This window comes from Carassius auratus, chromosome 42, assembly GCF_003368295.1.
Source record: "Carassius auratus strain Wakin chromosome 42, ASM336829v1, whole genome shotgun sequence".
Lineage (NCBI taxonomy): Eukaryota > Metazoa > Chordata > Actinopteri > Cypriniformes > Cyprinidae > Carassius > Carassius auratus.
Window position 1 is genome coordinate 14,669,575 of NC_039284.1, and position 19,604 is coordinate 14,689,178.

Below are 19,604 nucleotides of genomic sequence, written 5' to 3' on the forward strand. Positions count from 1 at the left end.
AAGATTAAATTGGTTTAATGTTTTTAAAGATTAAGATGTAGAGAAGTAATTATTAGTAATTATGAAGTACAGAAACATCCAATTGCAGCATGAGAATCATTCATTCATTTTATGATGATCTTTGAGGGACACTTTTTTTATATGCAGAGTTAAACAGCGCTGTAGGAATTACTAGAGCACAGAAGGTGCATTATGATTTTATGAACATTTTAATAAGCAACCAAGAACGTGCCTTCATATTAATCTTTAATTTCCATGATCTGGAAAAGTATTTTTTGAATCAGTAGAAATTGAGCTTTATATGTGTAATCACTGTAAAAAATTAAATTTCATTCAGTATCCCATTCAGAATTGAAAAATAAAAAATAAACAGACAAGATTGTTGTTGTTTTTTAATGCTTTTATTTTACCGATTAAAAGAAAATGCATTCGTCCAACATTAATTCAAATCAACATTCGGCTGGTTTACCCAATATCTGTCAGTTAACTTTTTCCCAAAGGTTTAACTTCTTTATCGTGGAACCTCAAGATCACTTTTTCTCATTAAAATCTTCCCACCTGGCATGTTCACACCTGTGCCAGAGTACTTCCTGTTTGCAGATGTACATATAAAATCCAATGCTATGTGCTCACCGGAGACAAAAAAGTAGACAGAAACACACCTGCCCAAATATTAAACATTTAAGATGGTAAAACCATTTTTGCAAAACAACAACGCTTATAAACTTTTTTCAGTGTTCATAAATAGAACCCGGACATGTGTTGCATAAAAGTATATACGTTGATATATATATGCATATGCACATTTATGTAATCTTATTTAACTCCCCTTTAAGTTTATAAGGTAGCAGCGTGGTCTTAGCACTGCTGGTGCCCCATGATGGCCACTTCTTTATTGCAAACTGTCCTGATTTTAAACAAATGCACAACATTCGTACCACTTATATCTGGGGCCTTCTGGCCAGTCTCATAGAGACCATGTCTGTAACCCACGGTCGCCCCTGAAACTGAGTTGGCTTCCGAAGAATCAAGATCTTAAAACAATAATAATAACAATAATAAGGCCAAGTATCGTTGCAAGTTAGGTAATTTCCATTTGAGTGACAGAAAAAGAAATGAAAAAGCCAAAGATAAACAAGTTAAGAGCCATTGGATCGTATGCATTCCGTTTGCATAGTTTTTGACTTTGCCGTTAACGCAAGCCGACCAGAGAGAGAAAGAGAAAGAGAGGCCAAGTCAAGCTAGAGATCGGACCTGCAGTGGAAACTCGGACTGTACGTTATACCAAAGGCTGGCGTGAGGTCGATAATCGGTAAGGTAGCTGTCTGAAAAAACCTGTAAATCACTGACCATCTCAGATGGGGTCATAGCAGCCCTCTTTCTCCTCACTACGAGATTGTGAAATGCATATAACGTTTACCAAAGAAAAAAAAAAATCTGGGATCCAACTGAGTTGTAACAACCGACTGGTCACATCGATCGTCAATAAAAACCTACGCTTGCTCTCAAATGGCTCAAGAATTTCATCATAGGACCAGTCGAACGCTGATTCCAGGATCCCGCCCCTGCCCGAACCAAAACAGAATAAAAGAGTAAAAAAAATATTCATTTCATGCAGACATTTGGCCATTTTAGTTTGTTTTTAACTCCCCAGTGGAATGTTCCTAACACGTCTCATAGCAGCTTATAGGTCTGATAGAACCAACCTTGATTTGCAATAGTTAAATTACATTCACTCTTCACAGTGAAACAGGTGCATTGTAAGAGAGATCTAACATATGTTGACCAAAGCCACAGCACAGCTGTGGACCACCACCCAAGTCCAACCATTAGTACATTTATCTAAAAGTAGTTGTCGTAATACGATAGTAGTAGTAGTAGTAGTACATCTCGGCCCATCAGCCATTGGCCCTGCCCTCTGCCAGCATGCGGGCACATCGGAAAAAAAATATAAAACAAAAAGTGTCGTATCACCGTTATCTTTGGCAGCTGACGCAGATGATGCGCTGACAGAAGTTAAATCCAGTGACTTTGTTGAAAAGATTCTTCATTGACGGAAACTTTAATGGTGAGAGGCCTGAGCTATTGGACTCCGTTTTGTTTCCTCCACATGTCTAACAGTAACCCTGAGAATGGCTGTTTCCTGTTCACCACTGAGGAAGTGGTACGCTTCGTACTGAACACACACCTCCTTCTCTGATGGATGCACTTTTTGAACGTTTACACGACACACTCGCACACACACATAGAGAGATTGCAAAGAAAAACAAGACGCAAGCACTGATGTCTTTTGTAATGCTTCATAGACTTGGTCAACCGAGAACGTACAGTGACGAGGGTTTGAAATGAAAGCTATTCTGGGTTTTAGGCACGGTATGAATGCTTTAGCAGTTTGTAATGTGTCGTACGCAGTAGTTCTCCGCCAACTAGTCATTCGGCAAAATCGATATATAGCGAACAAGCTCCGATTTAAGAACACACTTATCGAAATTGTCTTTTTGGTGCTGTACTAAGCAGAACTTTTTGAAATGAACTAAAATTCACAGAATCCTGGCACACGTTTAAGAGCATTCTCACATATTCATTACAGCACGTTAGGTACCCATGTCAACGCACCTGAAAACAGCATTTTTAGTCTGTGGTTTAATCAAAAAGAGAGTGAATTTAACAGATTTTAAACCACAATGACCCTTTTTACGTTCTGTGCCACCAACCACGAAAATCTGCCGTTTTCACCAATGTTGACATAGGTACCACAATAGGTTGTAAACTTGTCAACATTTAGTCAAGCTGGAACTCTGCTTCGCATTTATAAAATGTCGAATTACATCAACCCTTAATACACATGCCAAGAGTTGTTCGACCTCATTGGTTAACTACTTCAAACCTTTTTTGGACCAACAAACAACAAATCCCGACAAGATCATAAGCTAAATTGCTAGGTCACCCCTCACTTGATAAGCTTGCATATAAAAGATCGTTTCCATGCTGCGAAGGTTTGCTTTGGCTGTACGTTGTTTTTGTCATAAGCGCAGATCTTCCAGGAAGATTGGGACGATGGCTTCCATTTCAAACCTGATTTGGCTTTGGGTAGTCGATACCGCCAAATAACAGGAAGTTCTGAGGCCTGACAGATTAACGATTTGCTAGGCAACTTAACGGTTTTTAAAAAGCACTCCGCTCTTTGTCGAGTCACTTCGTTATTCAAGCACGACAAAATAAAGATATGCTAATGAATTAGGGGATTCTGCAGAGCAAAAACGCTGCCGCTTTCAAGAAGGCTTTAGTTTGACATTCACTTTTTTCAGCTATGCAAGTACAGACCTCGACTATGATTTTTTAAAACAAAAAAACAAATATACAATATATGTAAAAGCAAACAACACACTGAGAACCACAAACTAGGGAAATTAGACACAGGAAGAAAAAAATAAAACCAGCAACTTCTAAAGCGCATTCTTTTGGAAGAGCTTTCTTTCCTCCACAAACACTACAAAGTCTTGCCTATCGAGCATGCCAACCTTATGAACGAAGCTTCAACAAAAGCTTTCAACTGGAAAAGTACCGCAAGTGCAGGAATCCTGAGATATGGAACAAGCAAACGTCTGTCTCCCGCCATCTAATGCTTTACAGATGAAATACCACGGCCTGGATTCAATCCGTTCGGAGCGTGTTCACCCTCACTTATGATCCGTCGCTCAAGTTGACGCACTTCTTTAAGGAATTACAACAATGTTAACTCCAAACAGACTGAGGCCGAGGCCATAAACACACTGATTATGAAGAAGTAAGGGGGAGTTCAAGGCAACTGTGACTCAAGAAGAACAATAAATCTGACGGAATAGCTGATTGTTTTCACTCTTCCCAAAATATCATAACCTTCATCTTCATCTTCATATAGTTTTTGCCTACCTGAGACAGACAGGAAGGACTTCTTAAAACAAAAACACACACAAGAAAACAAGAAAAAGAACAAACACCTATGGCTGGGCCCAGATATTGTGCTGCAGGGCGGTCAGCATGCAGGCGTCATACACCAGACTGAAAAACCTCTACGATTGGTTTCACCAGCAGAGGTGCATCTACTTCCAGGTTGAGAAAAACCAGCGGGATCTGCATCCCGTACACGTCGTTTCCACCAATCCTCATCTGATCTGAATAACAATTACATACTGAGGAACAAAGATGAAGGGTCGTAACTGCTGTGGATCAGTCCTGTCCCTTGGCTGGAAGACTAATCTCCCTAGAAAAAGGTCAACGTGAACGTGGGATTTCATCGTTGCAGAAGCCAAAAAGGGATCAATTGATAGTTTGAGGTAATGCCACACTTTCTAGGGGGAACCAACAAACAGACAAAACGAGAGAATGAACAACTCACTGTACAACTTTTAAGTTAGCTGTATAAAAGCCCCTCTCTCCATTCACTCAATTAGCTACTAAACCAATACCCAACTATACTTTCCTAGTAATAAGCAGGATATATAGATACAGATATAAATATAGAGCTAATACTGATTAAACACAGCACATATAAAGGATTAAATCCACACTACAAGAATAAACAAAAACAAAATCAAAAAGCAATAAAAATAAAAAAACAATACATTAAATGAGAAGGGCCCATTTAGTGAAAGATCACCAAGCACGGGGTAGAGAGGGCGTTTGTGTCTACATGCCCGCGCTGAAACTCTGCATCTCGCGGTGGAAGTGCTGAGTGGGTTCGTTCAGGACCATGCTGTTGTCCATGGAGGGATGCCAGACGCGGCCCAAGCCCAGGGACACCTCCTTGACTAGATTGTGGACAGGGTCGCCCTCGATGTACACTGACTGGTCCGGGTCAAAGTCGATGCTCTCTTCGGACACCTCCAGGACTTTGAGGTTGGACCCACGCAGGCGAGAGATGGCCACCAGGTTGTGTGACCACACAGTGTAGCCTGTGGAGCGAGAGAGAGGACATGCATGGTAAAATGGCTACTACTCACAAAAAGAGGAGGCTGCTTTATTGACTCACTGATTCTTGAGACATGAGAGAAAAACAACAAAAGTAAAAATACGCTTACGTACCAATGGTTAATTTGAATTAAAACTTTCATGTGCGTAAGTACTTTCAGATACAAAAACGAAGTGTACTCCCATGTCAAAAATGTATTATTAATAGTAGAATTGTGTGTTAAAATTGATGAATTAATACACTGAGATTACAGGACAAAAAAAATTACAGTCATGACAAAATAGTAAGTTTTAAATCCAAGAGTCCTTTTTGTTTTCCTGCTGTTAATAGCTATTAATGGGAAGGAAATGAACTAAAATGAAAAAGGCTTTGGAGCTGAAATATAATTAAAAAAAAAGATAAATATTTCTAGGAAGAGTTGTTAAAAACAATAAAACTAATATTTATTTTTATTTGTTTTTTTACACACACATACATTAAATAAAACAAATAAAATCACCTATGTTGTGTTTGATTTTAGTCATGGTACAAAATTGTGTTTAGATTTTTTTCTTTTTTATTATTATTATTATTGGTGGTAGTAGTAGTAGTAGCAGCAGCAGCAGTATTTTATTATTATTATATACATTTTAATTATTAATTTTGGCATAAAGGTTTATGTAGAGGGGAAATGTTCAGTTTTGCTATTGTATTAGGTTTTTTGTAAATCCTTTGGAAAGGATTTATATTAAAAAAAATTTTTAAACCTGATACATAAACAGCAGCAACAACAACTACAACTCGAATAGACAGAGTTTTCAGATATAGTAATTTTGGATGAAAAGGGTATTATGGAAAGGCTAATCCCATTTCTTAAATCAGTGAATTGTCAACGGCAAGTGAAAGTTTAAAATCTCTACTTACCATGGATTATCAAGACAGCGAGGTGCACACAGCGCCAGGCGAGGAGAACCAGCGGGTCCTCATTCCGGTTGACGCTGAGGTCTGGGAATCCAGCATCGTCTCTCATCAAGATGAAGTGGCTGAGGGTTTTGTGATACTGCTGCGAGATGAGCTCCAGGACACCATCCGTCACCAACGAGCTGTAGCTGTCCAGATGGATCCGCTCCAAGGGCAAACTGGGCTTCAGCACACGCAGAAGGTCCTGGCTGCACACATCCATCGCCATGATGTAGACGCGCAGGTTGGTGCTGCGACGGACCAGGGCTTTCCAATCGTCTTCCGTGGCGGTACCATCCAAAGGCTTGACGTCCAAAGCAGCACCATTCAGCAAAAGGGAGAGGCGATGGAGGGGCGCTCGGTCACCGCAGGCGAGAAGACGGCACATATCTGAGGTGAAGTCGCAAAATTCTAGGGACAGAGATTGCAGGTGAATGAGCCTTTCCAGTTCGATGGTGGAAATCAGGCTGGGCAGCTGGTTGTCGATCAGACTGAGGTGCTCGAGGGAGCTGGTGCTGTGGTTGGAGAGCGAGGCCAGAGAGCACGGGGTCACCACTCCGAACATGAACGCAGAAGACAACCACTTTAACTGCCTGCTGTTGGACAGGATCTCTTCGAAGAGCTGCTGGATCCTACAACAACAGGATGTTGAAAGTAGAACACGTTATACATTCTTAAAGTCAAGTAAACAAAAGCTGCACAACTGAGACAAAAACACTCACTATCATTCAGAAGAATGGGGTCAGGAAAAAAATTATACTTTTATTCAGCAAGGATACACTAAATTAATCAAAATTGACAGTAAAGACCTACACATTTACACACAGAAAAAAAAGTCTACTAATATACATTACAGTACACCAAGTAGTAACAGCAAATATATTATATAGAATAGAATTATATAGAATATATATTATATGAAGGGGAAATTATTTTTGTATATATTTAGAGCAAAGTACAAACATTTCTTAATAGATCCTCGAACAACTGGATGAAGTAGAATAGTCATAAATCTTTGCATTAAGACATTCATTTTTAAAGTTAAATAAATGTAAAGGCAGCACAATGAGAGAAAAACAGTCACTATGATTCAGAAGTATGGGGTCAGTCTTTTTTTCTTTTTAAAGAAATGAATAATTTTATTTAGCAAAGATGTGTTAAATTAATCAAAAATTATAGTAAAAACTTAAAAACAAAATAAATTTTCTGATTTTTAGTCTTTTGAACTTAAAGAATGCTGAAAAACCTAAAATGTTGACAATAAACTCTGCATATTTAAATAATTTCTGCAGGATCATGTGACACTAAAGACTACTAAGGACGGCTGCTATATTACATAAGTATTTGAAAAATAATAAAATCATAATTTTTCACATTATGACTTTTTACTGTGCATTTATTTATTTCAAATAAATACAGCCCTGGTGAGCATAAGAGACTTTCACAAAAAAAAAAAAAAAAAATGAATATATATATATATATATATACACACACTTAAAAAATACTTATCCTGAAACTCTGAATGACAGCCTGATTAGAGGTGAAGTGCTTAATTTCTATGCCTCTAGTAACAGAAAACTAAACACTCTTTGAATTAAACAAAATATAAATATCATGTAACAGTTTTTTTCCCTTCATTTCTTTGTTTTTTTTTGCTTCCAACAGCAATATGATTTTTAAACAGAAGAAAGTAATGTCTATACACTGTGCAATAAGCTAGTATTCCACTGCTAAAAATGCACAAAACTGTATTTGGCATAACTTTGTTCATTTCTCCTAAAGTGGTAACAGAGTCAAAAAGATATCTCACAGGGTTTAAACCAGCACAATCTAATAATACAAGCTTCATGATTCAGCCCAAACCAGAACGAGTTCCTTATACCTAGAACTAACAAGATAATCAGAATATTTCCAAAGCCATCTTCCTTGATTAGATTTCTCTTACAGAGTGTGCCATTTCAGTATACGATTGTAATTACAAGAGCGAAAGGTAGCTTTAAAACATACTCTTTCGTTTTCTTGCCCCCTTGGTCGACCTGGCTGAGGTAAGAGCTGTCCAAAATGCCGTCATCCTGAAGAATGCATGTGTCCCCATAGAGACTCAGCTTCTGGAGGTTTCTGGAGAGGAAAAAAAAAGAAAAAAAAAGAGGAAGTGTGAGTCTCGTGTCTTGCAAATATAAACAAACCAGAGCAAACAAACAGATATCAGATATTCCATTCTCAATTCATGTGTGTCTTAAATGAAATCACATGAGAAGAGTGTTTAATGTAAAATTAACCATTTTAAATGACCGCCAAATATAAATATATAATCAATAATCAAATAATTAATGAAACCAAAACAATGAGGAACTGGCCTTATTCACTACAACACCAAACTAGAATTAACAACACAAAAACATTGTTCCTGAAAACGTCAAAATCAACAGACATTGTCTTTTTATGACCAATTCAAACTATTCTTATGTTTAACTGTGTGATAAAAACAATTCTCAAACTCTTTCTACACCAAAGAACCTATATTCAGCTCTTTTTTTCTGTTCTGTGCACATTTCAAACTAAAGCCTGTTGTTTAAATGGCAAGTGCTGGGCTACGAGTTCTTCTAGAGCTTCTCTATTGTACATAAACAGAACTGTAGGTTAGAATCAGCATCAGGAAACAGAATGAAATACAAAGCCAGTCTTGTTTAAACGTTGTTTTGTACGATTCTAAAGGTTCTGTTAGAAGGTTAACAATCCAGTAAGGCCTGTGGGAGTTTGAACATTTACTCCTTAGAACTAACTAACATTTATTTTCTGTTAAAGTGCTTATTCTTTCCGAGTCTAGTACCAAAAGTAACTAGAATGTTTTTCAGTTTCACTAGAAAACAGATTGATGTACTGTTTGTTATTAATCACCAGTATCATCTATCCTCCCAATACAACCATTAGTGGTAATTGTTACAAATTGCGCCATCAAATTACAGATGCATGCTTTAGATTAGAATGCATTACACTTTGTATTTCAGTTTCACTATTAATTATTTTATTATTAGGTACTAGTTTTTTTAAGTTACTAATCAAATATACATTACGGTTCACCCTGTAGCAACTGCATAAATACTACATAAAAACTATAAATACTTATACTTAGATAGAAACACCGATTTGAGTTACTTTTGTATACATTAAGTGCATTGTACTTATAATGCAGAAATAGCTCAAATAAAAAAGGTAGCTACCTCCCATTAAATGAACAGTAACTAGCATCCTATGAATAGGTAGCTACTAGTGAGACTGAGAATAAAACAGGTACTAGTTAGTTCAGCTTGTCATAGGAGGTGATAGCGGTTTGAATATCAACAAAGCAGGCAGACATGCGATGCTTCTGACATGAGCGTTACGTAATGCGCAGGGTTTGTTTATGGCTGCTGGTGATCATCAAATGTAAGCAAAGCAAAGCAAGGCAAGAAATGAGGTGTAATGTCAACACCAGTGCATGCAAACCATGCCCAGATCCATATACCTGTTATTACGCAGCCCGCCGAGGACACACAACACTTGATCCAAATATGTCACCATCGCATCTTTCGCGAACTGCGGGTCGCTCTCGACGGCTTCCACTCCGTGCTGCAGCGGGCTTAGACAGCCGTCCAGCGGGGCGAACTCCAGCTGTAGCTCCCGCACGAACGAGCCGAACTTGCGCATGAGGAACTCTAATCGCGGGGTTTGTTCCGATCCAGATCCGCCGCCGTTGGTTCCGCCACCGACGCGCAGCTTGAGCTCCGTCCAGAGTGCAGGGTAGAAGAGACACTCCCTCCAGCGAGAGCACACCGCCGAGGCCCGGAGCTTGTCTCGGTCTGACAGGAAGGAGAATATGTGAACGATAAGCTCGCTTGGTAACGCCAAGGCTCCGACGCTACTGCACAGAGCCATGGCAGGAGTCTGGAAAGAAGCAATGAAGATTAAAGCCACAACCGTTACACAACCCTGCGCCCCTCCTCTCCGGCCCTGCGACTGCGCTGAGTGAAAACAAACAACTGCGCGATGAGCTTTGCTTTCAATAGTACTGGATCAGTCCATTTTCGCTTTCCTAATAGGGGCGGAGAGAAATTTATCAGGAGATGATGTGCACCTGCTAATTGAAAAGATGAAATATATTACATTGAAACGTATATACTATTAGACACAAATAGTGTCTGGTAATATTAATCTAACTTTAAATCGTGTAAAGCACTTGTAGTCAAATTGGTGGTCGCAGTGGTTCCTTCCGAAAATCCCTTATTTTTGCCATACAACGAATGGCCGAAAGAGGAGGCAAGAATTTTCCTTTTAACCACGGCATCGATTTCTCATCTCTTGCATACACTTTATCAATCAAATATGTGCACATGGTAATATCCCTTTAAACCATAAAAAAAGTTTTGTGGATTTTTTTATGTCATTACATTGGTTGAAGCATAAGAAACATTTGAGGAAAAAATATATTTAATTCCTATTTTATTCTATGTCCATTGGAATTTTTCACCAGGTTAAAAGCCATGTATAGGAAAAAACAACGTTTTAAGATGAAACCCTTAACATTGTTTTAGGCTATGCTTTATTTTCAGGCTATTTTTGAACAAACTCTGTACAAAGATGATTATTAACGTTGTAAAAAGATTTAACAGAATGATTTGATATATTATTTTACTTCATGCATTTTGTATATAAAATGTCCATAGATTTATATTCCCATTCTATACAATTTATCTATACATTGCATCTAATTTGCAAATTAATGTGTTTTTGGAAGAAAAAAAAACATAATGAAAAAAAAGTGTTATAATGAGAGTAATAACTTTTCATAAAACATATCTAATATTTCATAGGAACATTGAACTAGAACTTCTTTCCTTGTTCTTTCTCTATTGACCCCAAAATGCCTGATTAACATGACGTGTGTCCCGGTGTCCTCTACAGAAGACATGTATAAAAATTATTCCCTGTTTCGTAGCATAGCATTTTTCTGTGACAAACAAATAGAAAATTTGTCAGATTTAAATGATAATTACAAAACAGTATCATATTTCCCTAAGAGTGCTACATTTAATCATACTGTAAGTATCAGTGATTTTTAAAGACAAATGAAAGGAAGTGTTTATGATCAATCCTCCAAACATTTGATACCTCTTAAAAGCCCTGAATGTGCTCTGTACATGTGATGAATAAAACACTACTGACTAGTTTTACTGGGAGTGCAGACAACAGAAAGTCATTCTTTTTTGATTGGACTTGATCTGGGCGAGGAAAAAGAAATCAGTCTTGGTAATTATTTTGTGTGAAATTATAATCACTTTTCAAAGATTAATAACGCTGCACAAACTGAGCCTCATATTTGCATGAATAATAAGACTTTTAAGGAGTTATGAATTAGGCTATTACTATTTGTGTTTTTAACAACACATTAATTTTACAATTGTTATATTAACAAAATTAATATTTGAATTCATAAAGGGTAAGAGATTAAAAGATGCAGTGACATGTAATGACGCCTAAAACATAGATCTACATAATATAGTATAGAACTATATTGTGTTTTGTTTTGAATATTCCAGAAGAGGCTACATTTTAAATATGGAATCATACTTAAGCTAGTTTCTATTAAAACTACTAAATAAGAGGGCCTCACTCACATGCTACAACAAACTACATTGAAACAAAACTGAAATGATCTCTGCATTCAGCAGACTGGATACAGCTTGGAGAAAAATCTATATAAATATGTATAGATGTTTTATAGGTCTTTTGTAAAACTCTCAGCGTTTTAAAGTGTCTTATTACGTTTTCTAGTCTGACAATCTATTTAAACAGAAATTGTTTACATGTGATGTCACTTCCTGCTTGACGCTGCTAGGAGGAAGAGCTCGAAGAAAGCAACAGAAGGTTAGAAGAAGACATGGCTGAACTGTCACTGTACCTTACAAATGTAAACGTGTCTCTGGGACAAGGCATGGACGCAGAGAAGGTAAAGTCATTTTTTTAATACATTAAAAGAGTTGCCATGGAATTACATACTTTGTTTTGATATAGACAACAGTCGCGATATATCATTTTATTTCCTTGTTCGTTACATCTCAACCTAGCGGTGAAAGTAGTTTGATAACAAACATAATGTAAGGCTAGTTGAATTAATATTATAAAATACAAATATGATATTAAGATATAATAATGTAGTTTATGTAGGTCTGTCGATCTCTCCGTATTGAACAGTGTGTAATGTTCTTGATAAATTACATTTAAATATAACGTTATACACTTATCTGCTGGTTAAGAGTTCTACAGTGGTGAAGGAGTTTGAAAGTGTTGAACTCGAAGATCTGGGTAAAAAGAAGGCAAAGATTCCTCGTAGAACGATATACTTTGCGTCTGGTGAAACCATGGAAGAGTACAGTACAGACGAAGAGGAGGAAGAAGAACCAGAGAAAGCCAGAACTTTAAGTACAGTGGATACAGTGAGTTGCATCAAATCATTCAATATTAAAGTGGTTTCCGTTGCTTCTTTCCCGAACATCTTCAGCGTTTAATCACTTTGCATCTCTGATTACAGTCGAAGTTGACCTGGGGTCCATACGTCTGGTTCCAAATGTGGAGAGTGGCTACCTCAACCATCTCAGGTAATGAAATTCTTTCCAGACATTTAGTCATAGAAAAACAGTCCAAACTTAATACTTCAACTCAAATATTTCAGTTTGTGACTATCTTGGAGAGAAAATGGCATCACTGCTGGGAATCACGACACCCAAATATCAGTATGCAATTGATGAGTACTACAGGATGAAGAAAGAGGTATGCACACTGCTATTATAATTCTACAACCTTCGCTTATTAGCCGACATTCTCAAAAGTAGCATGTGCAATCATTGTTGTGCATGCTTTGAGTGATTTGAACAACTTTCACGACACCCTTATAATGTGTAATCCGCAGGAGGAGGAAGAAGAGGAGGAGAACCGTCTCTCTGAGGAGGCAGAACGTCGTTTTGAGGAGCAGCACAGTCAGGAGGGCCAGCAGCCAAAGACCGAGCAACCAGAAGGAACTGCTTCTTTTGTGAATGTGACCTTTGAACTGGAGCAGGAATCACATGCTATACCTGATGCAAATAAAGTGCCTGCGCCCATTCCCTCCTAAAATACTGTTCAGCTGATTGAGCCTATTTGATGGTTTTTACCATATTAAACTTAGGCATGAGGTGTGTTAGGTTCCTTTTTTAGAGGGGAAAGTTTATCTTACATGAAGTTGAACAAGAAGGTAACATGAATGTAACATATGCATAGCTGACAATGTTTTCGCTTAGAATGTAGAACTGTTTTAATAATCATTTTATACAGCCATACATAAAACTAAAGAATAAAAATATTGAAAAAGGTTATTGCAAAATCTGAATCCTGGCTTTTTTCCTCAGGATTCTGAGTTTATATATCACAATTTTGACCTTATTTGGAATTCTAATCTTGCAGTTGTTTTTTAGTTTTTAGACACTTGACCTGAATTTTAAGAAAAGAAAAAACTCACAATTAAAATATGAACTCGCAATTTTGATTTTTTTTTTTTTAATCTGATTTGTTAGATTAAAAAGTTATAATTACCTTTTATTTATTATTTTTAATTCTGTGGTTGAGATATTCCATATAAAACCTATCTTAGTCTCTACAACAATTCATTGTACATTTTAATAATTATAAACATCTAAAAAGCCTAAGTGAAACTCTATAACAACTGCATGGACTACCAATATTTTACAATGCTGTAGAATGTGAGTACTTATAATATTAGACATTTCTATATGTTACTGATAATGCTAGGAGTTATTGAGTAAATTGTCAGATGGGAATATTCCCTCTTTCATAAGTCAAGAGCTGAAACATTCAGAAAGTTATTTTTCTAACCAAATATTCTTTTTATGTGGACATATTATTTTTAGTGTGTATGTAAATGTGCGCTTTACCCATGAGAATGGAGTTCAATTTGTCTACCCCTCTGACACAAAAAAAGGATTTCATTTTGAATAGTGTATAATTTATTTGTGTACAATAATTTTGTATTATGTTGGTGAAAACACACATACCGTTCTATAATGTCGGTGAAAAAATACATTTTGTTTTGTACATAATATTACTTAATAAACAATTCAACACAGACCTGAGCTATTCTGTGTATTCCTCTTTCTAACGTTTTTTTCCTCATTCAGAGCAGCACAATTGGTCCAAAAGCAGAACTTGATTTGGCAACAGACTGTGATGTCATGTGTCATCTAAATCAGCTGTGTTGCTGTCAGTGTCATTAGCCACCAGCACCTCTCTGTTCTCGTAAGTCCAGAAGCCATTGAGGTCGATGAGGATACTAGAGACAGTATCACCCTGACCGCTGTTCACCAGGTCCTGTAGTGTGATCTTATAAGGATCTTTAGGCTTCACCATGTCAAAGATTTCATCCTGTATACACAAACATTTGATTTCCATTTAATGACCCAAAACGCCCTGCTCCCTACTTGTTGATAGATTGCTTTATTATTATTATATAAAGGCCATTCACCTTAACATCCTGGAAGGAAACTGGCTCCTGCCCATGTATTTTCATTTGTTCCTGAATGGACTGATATCCCAGATGAATAAGTTAGTTTTTGCTTGGTATAAATATATAAAAAACATAAAAGCCAACAAATATTTTTGCTTGATTTCAAAAACGTTTCCTTACCCTGAAGAAGTAGTTGAGGGCAAATACATTGAGATAGCCTTTGTTTTCCATGTCCAGCAGTTTGAAAATATACTGGAGGGCCGCAGGCTCTTTCCTGTTCTCTAGAGCCAGCACGAAGTCTAGATATGTCTTATAGTCCTAAATGGTGGTGTTGAAAAAAATATTTTGTTTTTAGATACTGAAAATTTTGATGGAATCATGTAGGAATTCCATATATAAGAATATTGTATCTCTGTTTTTAGTGACAAATGTCGACTTGGCTGTAGTCGTTTTCCAGAGTAACATAATATTCACAAAAAAAAATGTAATGTGCAAAGTAAAAAGTACACTATGGTTTAAAAGTTTGGGGTCAGTTTGATTTTTTATTGAAGAAATTGATCACGGTTTCTGCTCAATTTCTAAGCAGCGCAAATGTTTTCAACATTGGTGATAATAAGAAATGTTTCTTGATAACCAAATCAAGGCTGCTGAAAATTCAGCACTGCCATCACAGGAATTTATTACATTTTTAAATATATTAAAGTAGAAAACAGCTATATTATATTTTAATAATATCTAAAAAATTTTACTGCATTTTTTTATCAAATAAATGCAGCCTTGGTGAGCATGAGAGACTTTTCTTTTTTTAATCTTACCAACCCCAAACATTTGAACAGTCTTGTTCCAAGTATATCTGGAAATAGGACTTGAACTCAGTTCTCCCTGCCAACAAAACTATAATTTTGACAGCATTTGTTTTAAGAGATTTTCTCCCATCTAACTCTTTTTAATTAATTTAATTAAGTCAGAATGTTATACCATTTCGCCGTCGTAGGTTAAGCATTCCTGGTAAACCCGGTCTAGGAAAACACCAGTTAGTGTTCCTGTGCCATAGCGAGACAGCTCTTCCTTACTGAGCATCCCGTTATGGTCCTTATCCAGGTTGAGGTACTGACCTGTAAAAAGGACATATGATGATTAACACATGAGATTTAACTTACATAACATTGATTAAGTGTATTTTGCAGGCATACCATAAACCCGAAGAGCAGAAGGTGCAGAGAACCAGTTGGACTCCTGACTTTCCTTAGACAGCTCCTCGTCTCGAAGCTATAAGTGAATACATCTGATTAGCATAATGTTGCAGATTCTGTTCTTTTGAACTTCCTATTAATCAAAGAATTGTGACAAAATATATCAAAGTTTCCATAAAAATATAAAGCACCACAACTGTTTTAACATTAATAAAATAAAGAAATATTTCTTGGGCAGGATCATGTGATACTGAAGAGGTAATGATGCTGAAAATTCAGCTTTGCATCACCGAACTACTAACGTTGGCGAGTATAATTCTTTCAAAAACATTCAAACTTTTTAAAAGTAGTGTATACAGATATTTTATAGATAGGTTCACTTGAGCGAGAATCCATACACTACCTCAAGTAAATCATCCAAGAAACTGCAAGCTAGGATGTCCTGAATTTTTATCTTCCCTGCGGAACATGTAAAAAAACATTAGAATGCTTCTTTTCATTCCAGTTTTTCCAAAGGGTAAAATCTAAATAATGTTTACAGGTGCTCTGACTTAAATCAAAAGACAAATTGTAAAAAACGACCACAGGAGAATTACCAGTATGTAGAGGATCAAGGAAGAAGAAGAACTTGCGAACGGCAGTGCAAACATAAAATGAGTAGAAGGATTTCTCCAAGCCATCAAGTTGGGGGAGTGTAGGAATTAACTCTAGAATGTAGTTCTCCAAATCCTGCAGAAAAAAAAGCATTTATGTTAAACAATACAGCTTTACTTCTAAGCAGATACTGTGATTTCTACGGTTTTTCAGGGGGTAAACTTACAGACTCTCGGAGGTAACCCTGACCTGCTACATCATAAAGACTCAAACCAATCCTGGTTTGGTGCAGCCACACTGCCAGAGAAGAAACGCAGATGAACATGATTCATCTACACATCTGTATTACTGTGTCAAGATTCATTAAAAAGAATGCTTAATAAACTGACATCATGAGATAAGCACAAAATTCATAACTACCTTTTCTCATGACATAGTTGAAAAACTGCATTATTGATATTCTCCCGTATGGATCATTATGAAGCAGTTTGGCATAGATTCTGGCAGTGAAGAAAAGCCTGATGGGGTGTAATGAAACATCTCAGTGAGTCATGAGCACTGTCCATATACGAATTAAATCGATTTAGAATACAGTTATCAGCCCATCATACGTTTTGAGTGAAGCTAATTGATCACTATACACTTCTTTATGATGCACTTACTTGCATTTGGCGCCTGCCTTTTCTCCAACCTTTAGGAAACTCTCATAACTGATCATGGCCTCGTCACCAGTTGTGGGCGGCACTTGATGCTTATCGAGAAGAAACCAAAGGTTCTGTAGGAAAGAATGAAAAAACATTTAGAAGAGGGAATACAAACACAGAACATATTTAGTAACTAAACTAAAGCAGATGATGAATGTTTAGATTGGGACACAGGCCAAAAAAAAATGCTCTTACCTGCAACTCTTCATTGTCCAGTAGTTCCCGGCTTTTCCTCTGGAGAAACACTGCCCTCGATTCTTCTCTGAGTTTCTGCAGCAAGACTTCATCTTCTGCAGGAAGCTGATATGAAATATTGGGGAGGTAAGATTAAGAAGGCAATATGTTCAGAAGTTTCAGAAAATGTCTTTCTTTTAAAAAACAAAAACAAAAAGAATACTTCTATTAAGCAAGGGTGCATATTAAAGTATTAGTTCAATTCCAGAATAAACATTTCCTGATAACTTACCAACCCCCATGTCATCTAAGCTGTTAGAGTCTTTCTTTCTTCAGTCACAAAGAAATTAAGGTTTTTAAGGAAAACATTCCAGGATTTTAATCCATATAATTGATTAGAATGGGGACCAATATTTTTATAGGTCCAAATTTGCTTTCTCAATGCAGCTTCAAAGAGTTCTGCACTAACCCATCCAAGGAATAAGGGTCTTATCTAGCCAATCGAAAAAAGATTTCTGTCCTTTTTATCCACATATGCTCATCTTGCACTAGCTGGGACTTCACGCATTACATAATCACGTTGGAAAGTTGGAAAGTGGAAGTACCAACCCAGTGTTGGTTTAAAAAAAGTCAAATGCCCTTTACAAAAAAAAAGTCGAAGACAAAATGACAAGGAGTTTTTTCACATTACCTTTTTGGACCAGAGTACACAGACGAAGAGCTAGCACAGAAAAATGACAGATTGTTTCACTAGATAAAAACCTTATTCCTCAGCTTTGAAGCCCTTTGAAGCAGCATTGAAACTGCAATTGATCCCCATTGAAGTTCTTTTAAAAAGTGACATGACATTCAGAATTTATGCTCTGCATTTAACCCATCTGAAGTGCACACACACGGAGCATCGGGCAGCCATTTATCCTGCGGCGCCCGGGGAGCAGTTGGGGGTTCGATGCCTTGCTCAAGGGCACCTAAGTCGTGGTATTGAAGGTGGAGAGAGAACTGTACATGCACTCCCCCACCCACAATTCCTGCCGGCCCGAGACTCAAACTCCCAATCTTTCGATTGGGAGTCCGACTCTCTAACCATTAGGCCACGACTTCCCCACCAAAATATTTGGATTGCAATATATTTCACAATATCACTATTTTTACTGTATTTTTTATCAAATAAATATGATAACACCGTATTCTCATTACAGATTAAAGTGTGATCAACTCACCCTGTAGTAGAAGCGTGGGATGTGTTTAAATGAGCCATCTTCTCCTTTTTCACCTCTTTTCCATTCAGTGTAGTACTTAGTAAACAATTCAGTTTCCTCTGCTTTCTTCTCCTCCTCTGTCCTGCCATCTGTGGCAAATAAAGATTTTTTTTACACAAATTATGATTATTCACACTGTACAAACCTCTTCCAAATTTTACTATTCATAGTAAAATCAAATAATCATTAGCAAAACCATGGATGGCTCCTTGTTACCAGGGTCATTCCTACTACGCAATAAATGTCTCCATCATTTATCATTTATGTCTTATATATATATATATATATATATATATATATATATATATATATATATATCATATAAAATACTATGGGTTTAAGTTACACTTTAAAAAAAATTTTTTACTATGATTTTACAAATGGAATTTATAATAGCCAAGGTTTCATTTAATCACAATATTATAATTAAACCAATAAATAACTACATTTATAAAGTCAAATTTTATTGTCTAAACTTGACCAAAATATATTTGTGAAAGTCTGGTATACCCTTTAGAAGTACTTCCATAAATTACAGCACAATCATATTAATTTTTCAACATATTTTGTATAACAGGAATAGAAAAGGGTTACTATAGTTTCTACACAACAAACTGTATGTGTTGTAACTAAGTCCCAAAATATTAAATAATTAGTATAGTAAAGTAAATTAAATTCATTTTGACTATATTTAAAAATAAATATATACTTATATTTAAACCTTTCCACTAAATTCAATGTTTACCAGGGTAAAACCATGGTACATTTTCTTAAGCGACTTCAAATCCTTCTAGCGTGATTAAACAAGTCGATTCGGAGATTCATATACAAATGTATACATTTAGTGGAATTTAAAACATTGGTACTTGATCTCGAAATGAATCTCTAAAGCACCTGATTAGCTAACATTCATCTTACCTTGTTTCGCAGTGGCGAGTCTTTTCCGCAGTAATTCTTTCCAATGTGCGGTTTTATCGTTTGCCATTATAAACGTTATATATTTTAAACTAACTTTAACTAAATTAAGACTTATTCTTAAACAATGTTATTATGTTTGAGTAGCCTAGGCGGTTGACGAACTGTTTACATCTCTGACCTAAAGGCGCATGCGTGACGTCAGTGAAGTGCGACTGCACAGGAAAGGGCTCTTCGCATGTACTTCTGTCCAGATCATGTAAGGTAGATGCTCTTGTTTAAATAACTGAAGATTGTATTAACAGATTTGCGTTTCAAAGAAATTTATGAGCTATCTTGGGT

The 19,604-nt window shown here is 36.6% G+C and overlaps 3 protein-coding genes across 3 annotated transcripts; 1 reads left to right on the forward strand and 2 right to left on the reverse strand.

The window, feature by feature from the left end:
• Nucleotides 1-1,587: 1,587 nt before the first annotated feature.
• LOC113060782 (F-box only protein 33-like) lies at nucleotides 1,588-9,923 on the reverse strand. Its single transcript, XM_026229963.1, has 4 exons — nucleotides 9,396-9,923; nucleotides 7,898-8,008; nucleotides 5,855-6,522; nucleotides 1,588-4,934 (listed from the first exon to the last, which is right to left on the reverse strand). Exons 1-4 carry the CDS (start codon nucleotides 9,803-9,805, stop codon nucleotides 4,669-4,671), a joined length of 1,455 nt encoding a protein of 484 aa, XP_026085748.1. The 5' UTR covers nucleotides 9,806-9,923; the 3' UTR covers nucleotides 1,588-4,668.
• Nucleotides 9,924-11,753: 1,830 nt separating this feature from the next.
• Nucleotides 11,754-13,448, forward strand: LOC113060784 (protein FAM177A1-like). Its single transcript, XM_026229965.1, has 5 exons — nucleotides 11,754-11,876; nucleotides 12,184-12,363; nucleotides 12,459-12,525; nucleotides 12,600-12,697; nucleotides 12,837-13,448. The coding sequence occupies exons 1-5, from the start codon at nucleotides 11,808-11,810 to the stop codon at nucleotides 13,035-13,037; spliced, it is 615 nt and encodes a 204-aa protein (XP_026085750.1). The 5' UTR covers nucleotides 11,754-11,807; the 3' UTR covers nucleotides 13,038-13,448.
• A 464-nt stretch (nucleotides 13,449-13,912) lies between these two features.
• ppp2r3c (protein phosphatase 2, regulatory subunit B'', gamma) lies at nucleotides 13,913-19,467 on the reverse strand. The gene is made up of 13 exons (XM_026229964.1): nucleotides 19,266-19,467; nucleotides 18,309-18,436; nucleotides 17,110-17,214; nucleotides 16,873-16,985; nucleotides 16,631-16,728; nucleotides 16,437-16,507; nucleotides 16,213-16,345; nucleotides 16,020-16,075; nucleotides 15,617-15,692; nucleotides 15,402-15,538; nucleotides 14,604-14,741; nucleotides 14,442-14,501; nucleotides 13,913-14,341 (listed from the first exon to the last, which is right to left on the reverse strand). Exons 1-13 carry the CDS (start codon nucleotides 19,330-19,332, stop codon nucleotides 14,150-14,152), a joined length of 1,374 nt encoding a protein of 457 aa, XP_026085749.1. The 5' UTR covers nucleotides 19,333-19,467; the 3' UTR covers nucleotides 13,913-14,149.
• Between the last annotated feature and the right edge of the window lie 137 nt (nucleotides 19,468-19,604).

What these genes read in the sequence shown, in the direction of transcription:
- LOC113060784 (XM_026229965.1), top strand. Translation starts at nt 11,808, where the DNA reads ATGGCTGAACTGTCACTGTACCTTACAAATGTAAACGTGTCTCTGGGA. An exon ending in CTTTAAGTACAGTGGATACA is followed by an intron (nt 12,364 to 12,458) that starts GTGAGTTGCATC and finishes CTCTGATTACAG; the next exon opens with TCGAAGTTGACCTGGGGTCC. An exon ending in ACTACAGGATGAAGAAAGAG is followed by an intron (nt 12,698 to 12,836) that starts GTATGCACACTG and finishes TGTAATCCGCAG; the next exon opens with GAGGAGGAAGAAGAGGAGGA.
- ppp2r3c (XM_026229964.1), bottom strand. Translation starts at nt 19,332, where the DNA reads ATGGCAAACGATAAAACCGCACATTGGAAAGAATTACTGCGGAAAAGA. An exon ending in CAACTATGTCATGAGAAAAG is followed by an intron (nt 16,508 to 16,630) that starts GTAGTTATGAAT and finishes CTTCTCTGGCAG; the next exon opens with TGTGGCTGCACCAAACCAGG. An exon ending in TTTCCTTCCAGGATGTTAAG is followed by an intron (nt 14,342 to 14,441) that starts GTGAATGGCCTT and finishes TTGTGTATACAG; the next exon opens with GATGAAATCTTTGACATGGT.
- LOC113060782 (XM_026229963.1), bottom strand. Translation starts at nt 9,805, where the DNA reads ATGGCTCTGTGCAGTAGCGTCGGAGCCTTGGCGTTACCAAGCGAGCTT. An exon ending in GGCGGGCTGCGTAATAACAG is followed by an intron (nt 8,009 to 9,395) that starts GTATATGGATCT and finishes TTTCCTCTCCAG; the next exon opens with AAACCTCCAGAAGCTGAGTC. An exon ending in CGCTGTCTTGATAATCCATG is followed by an intron (nt 4,935 to 5,854) that starts GTAAGTAGAGAT and finishes CTCGCTCCACAG; the next exon opens with GCTACACTGTGTGGTCACAC.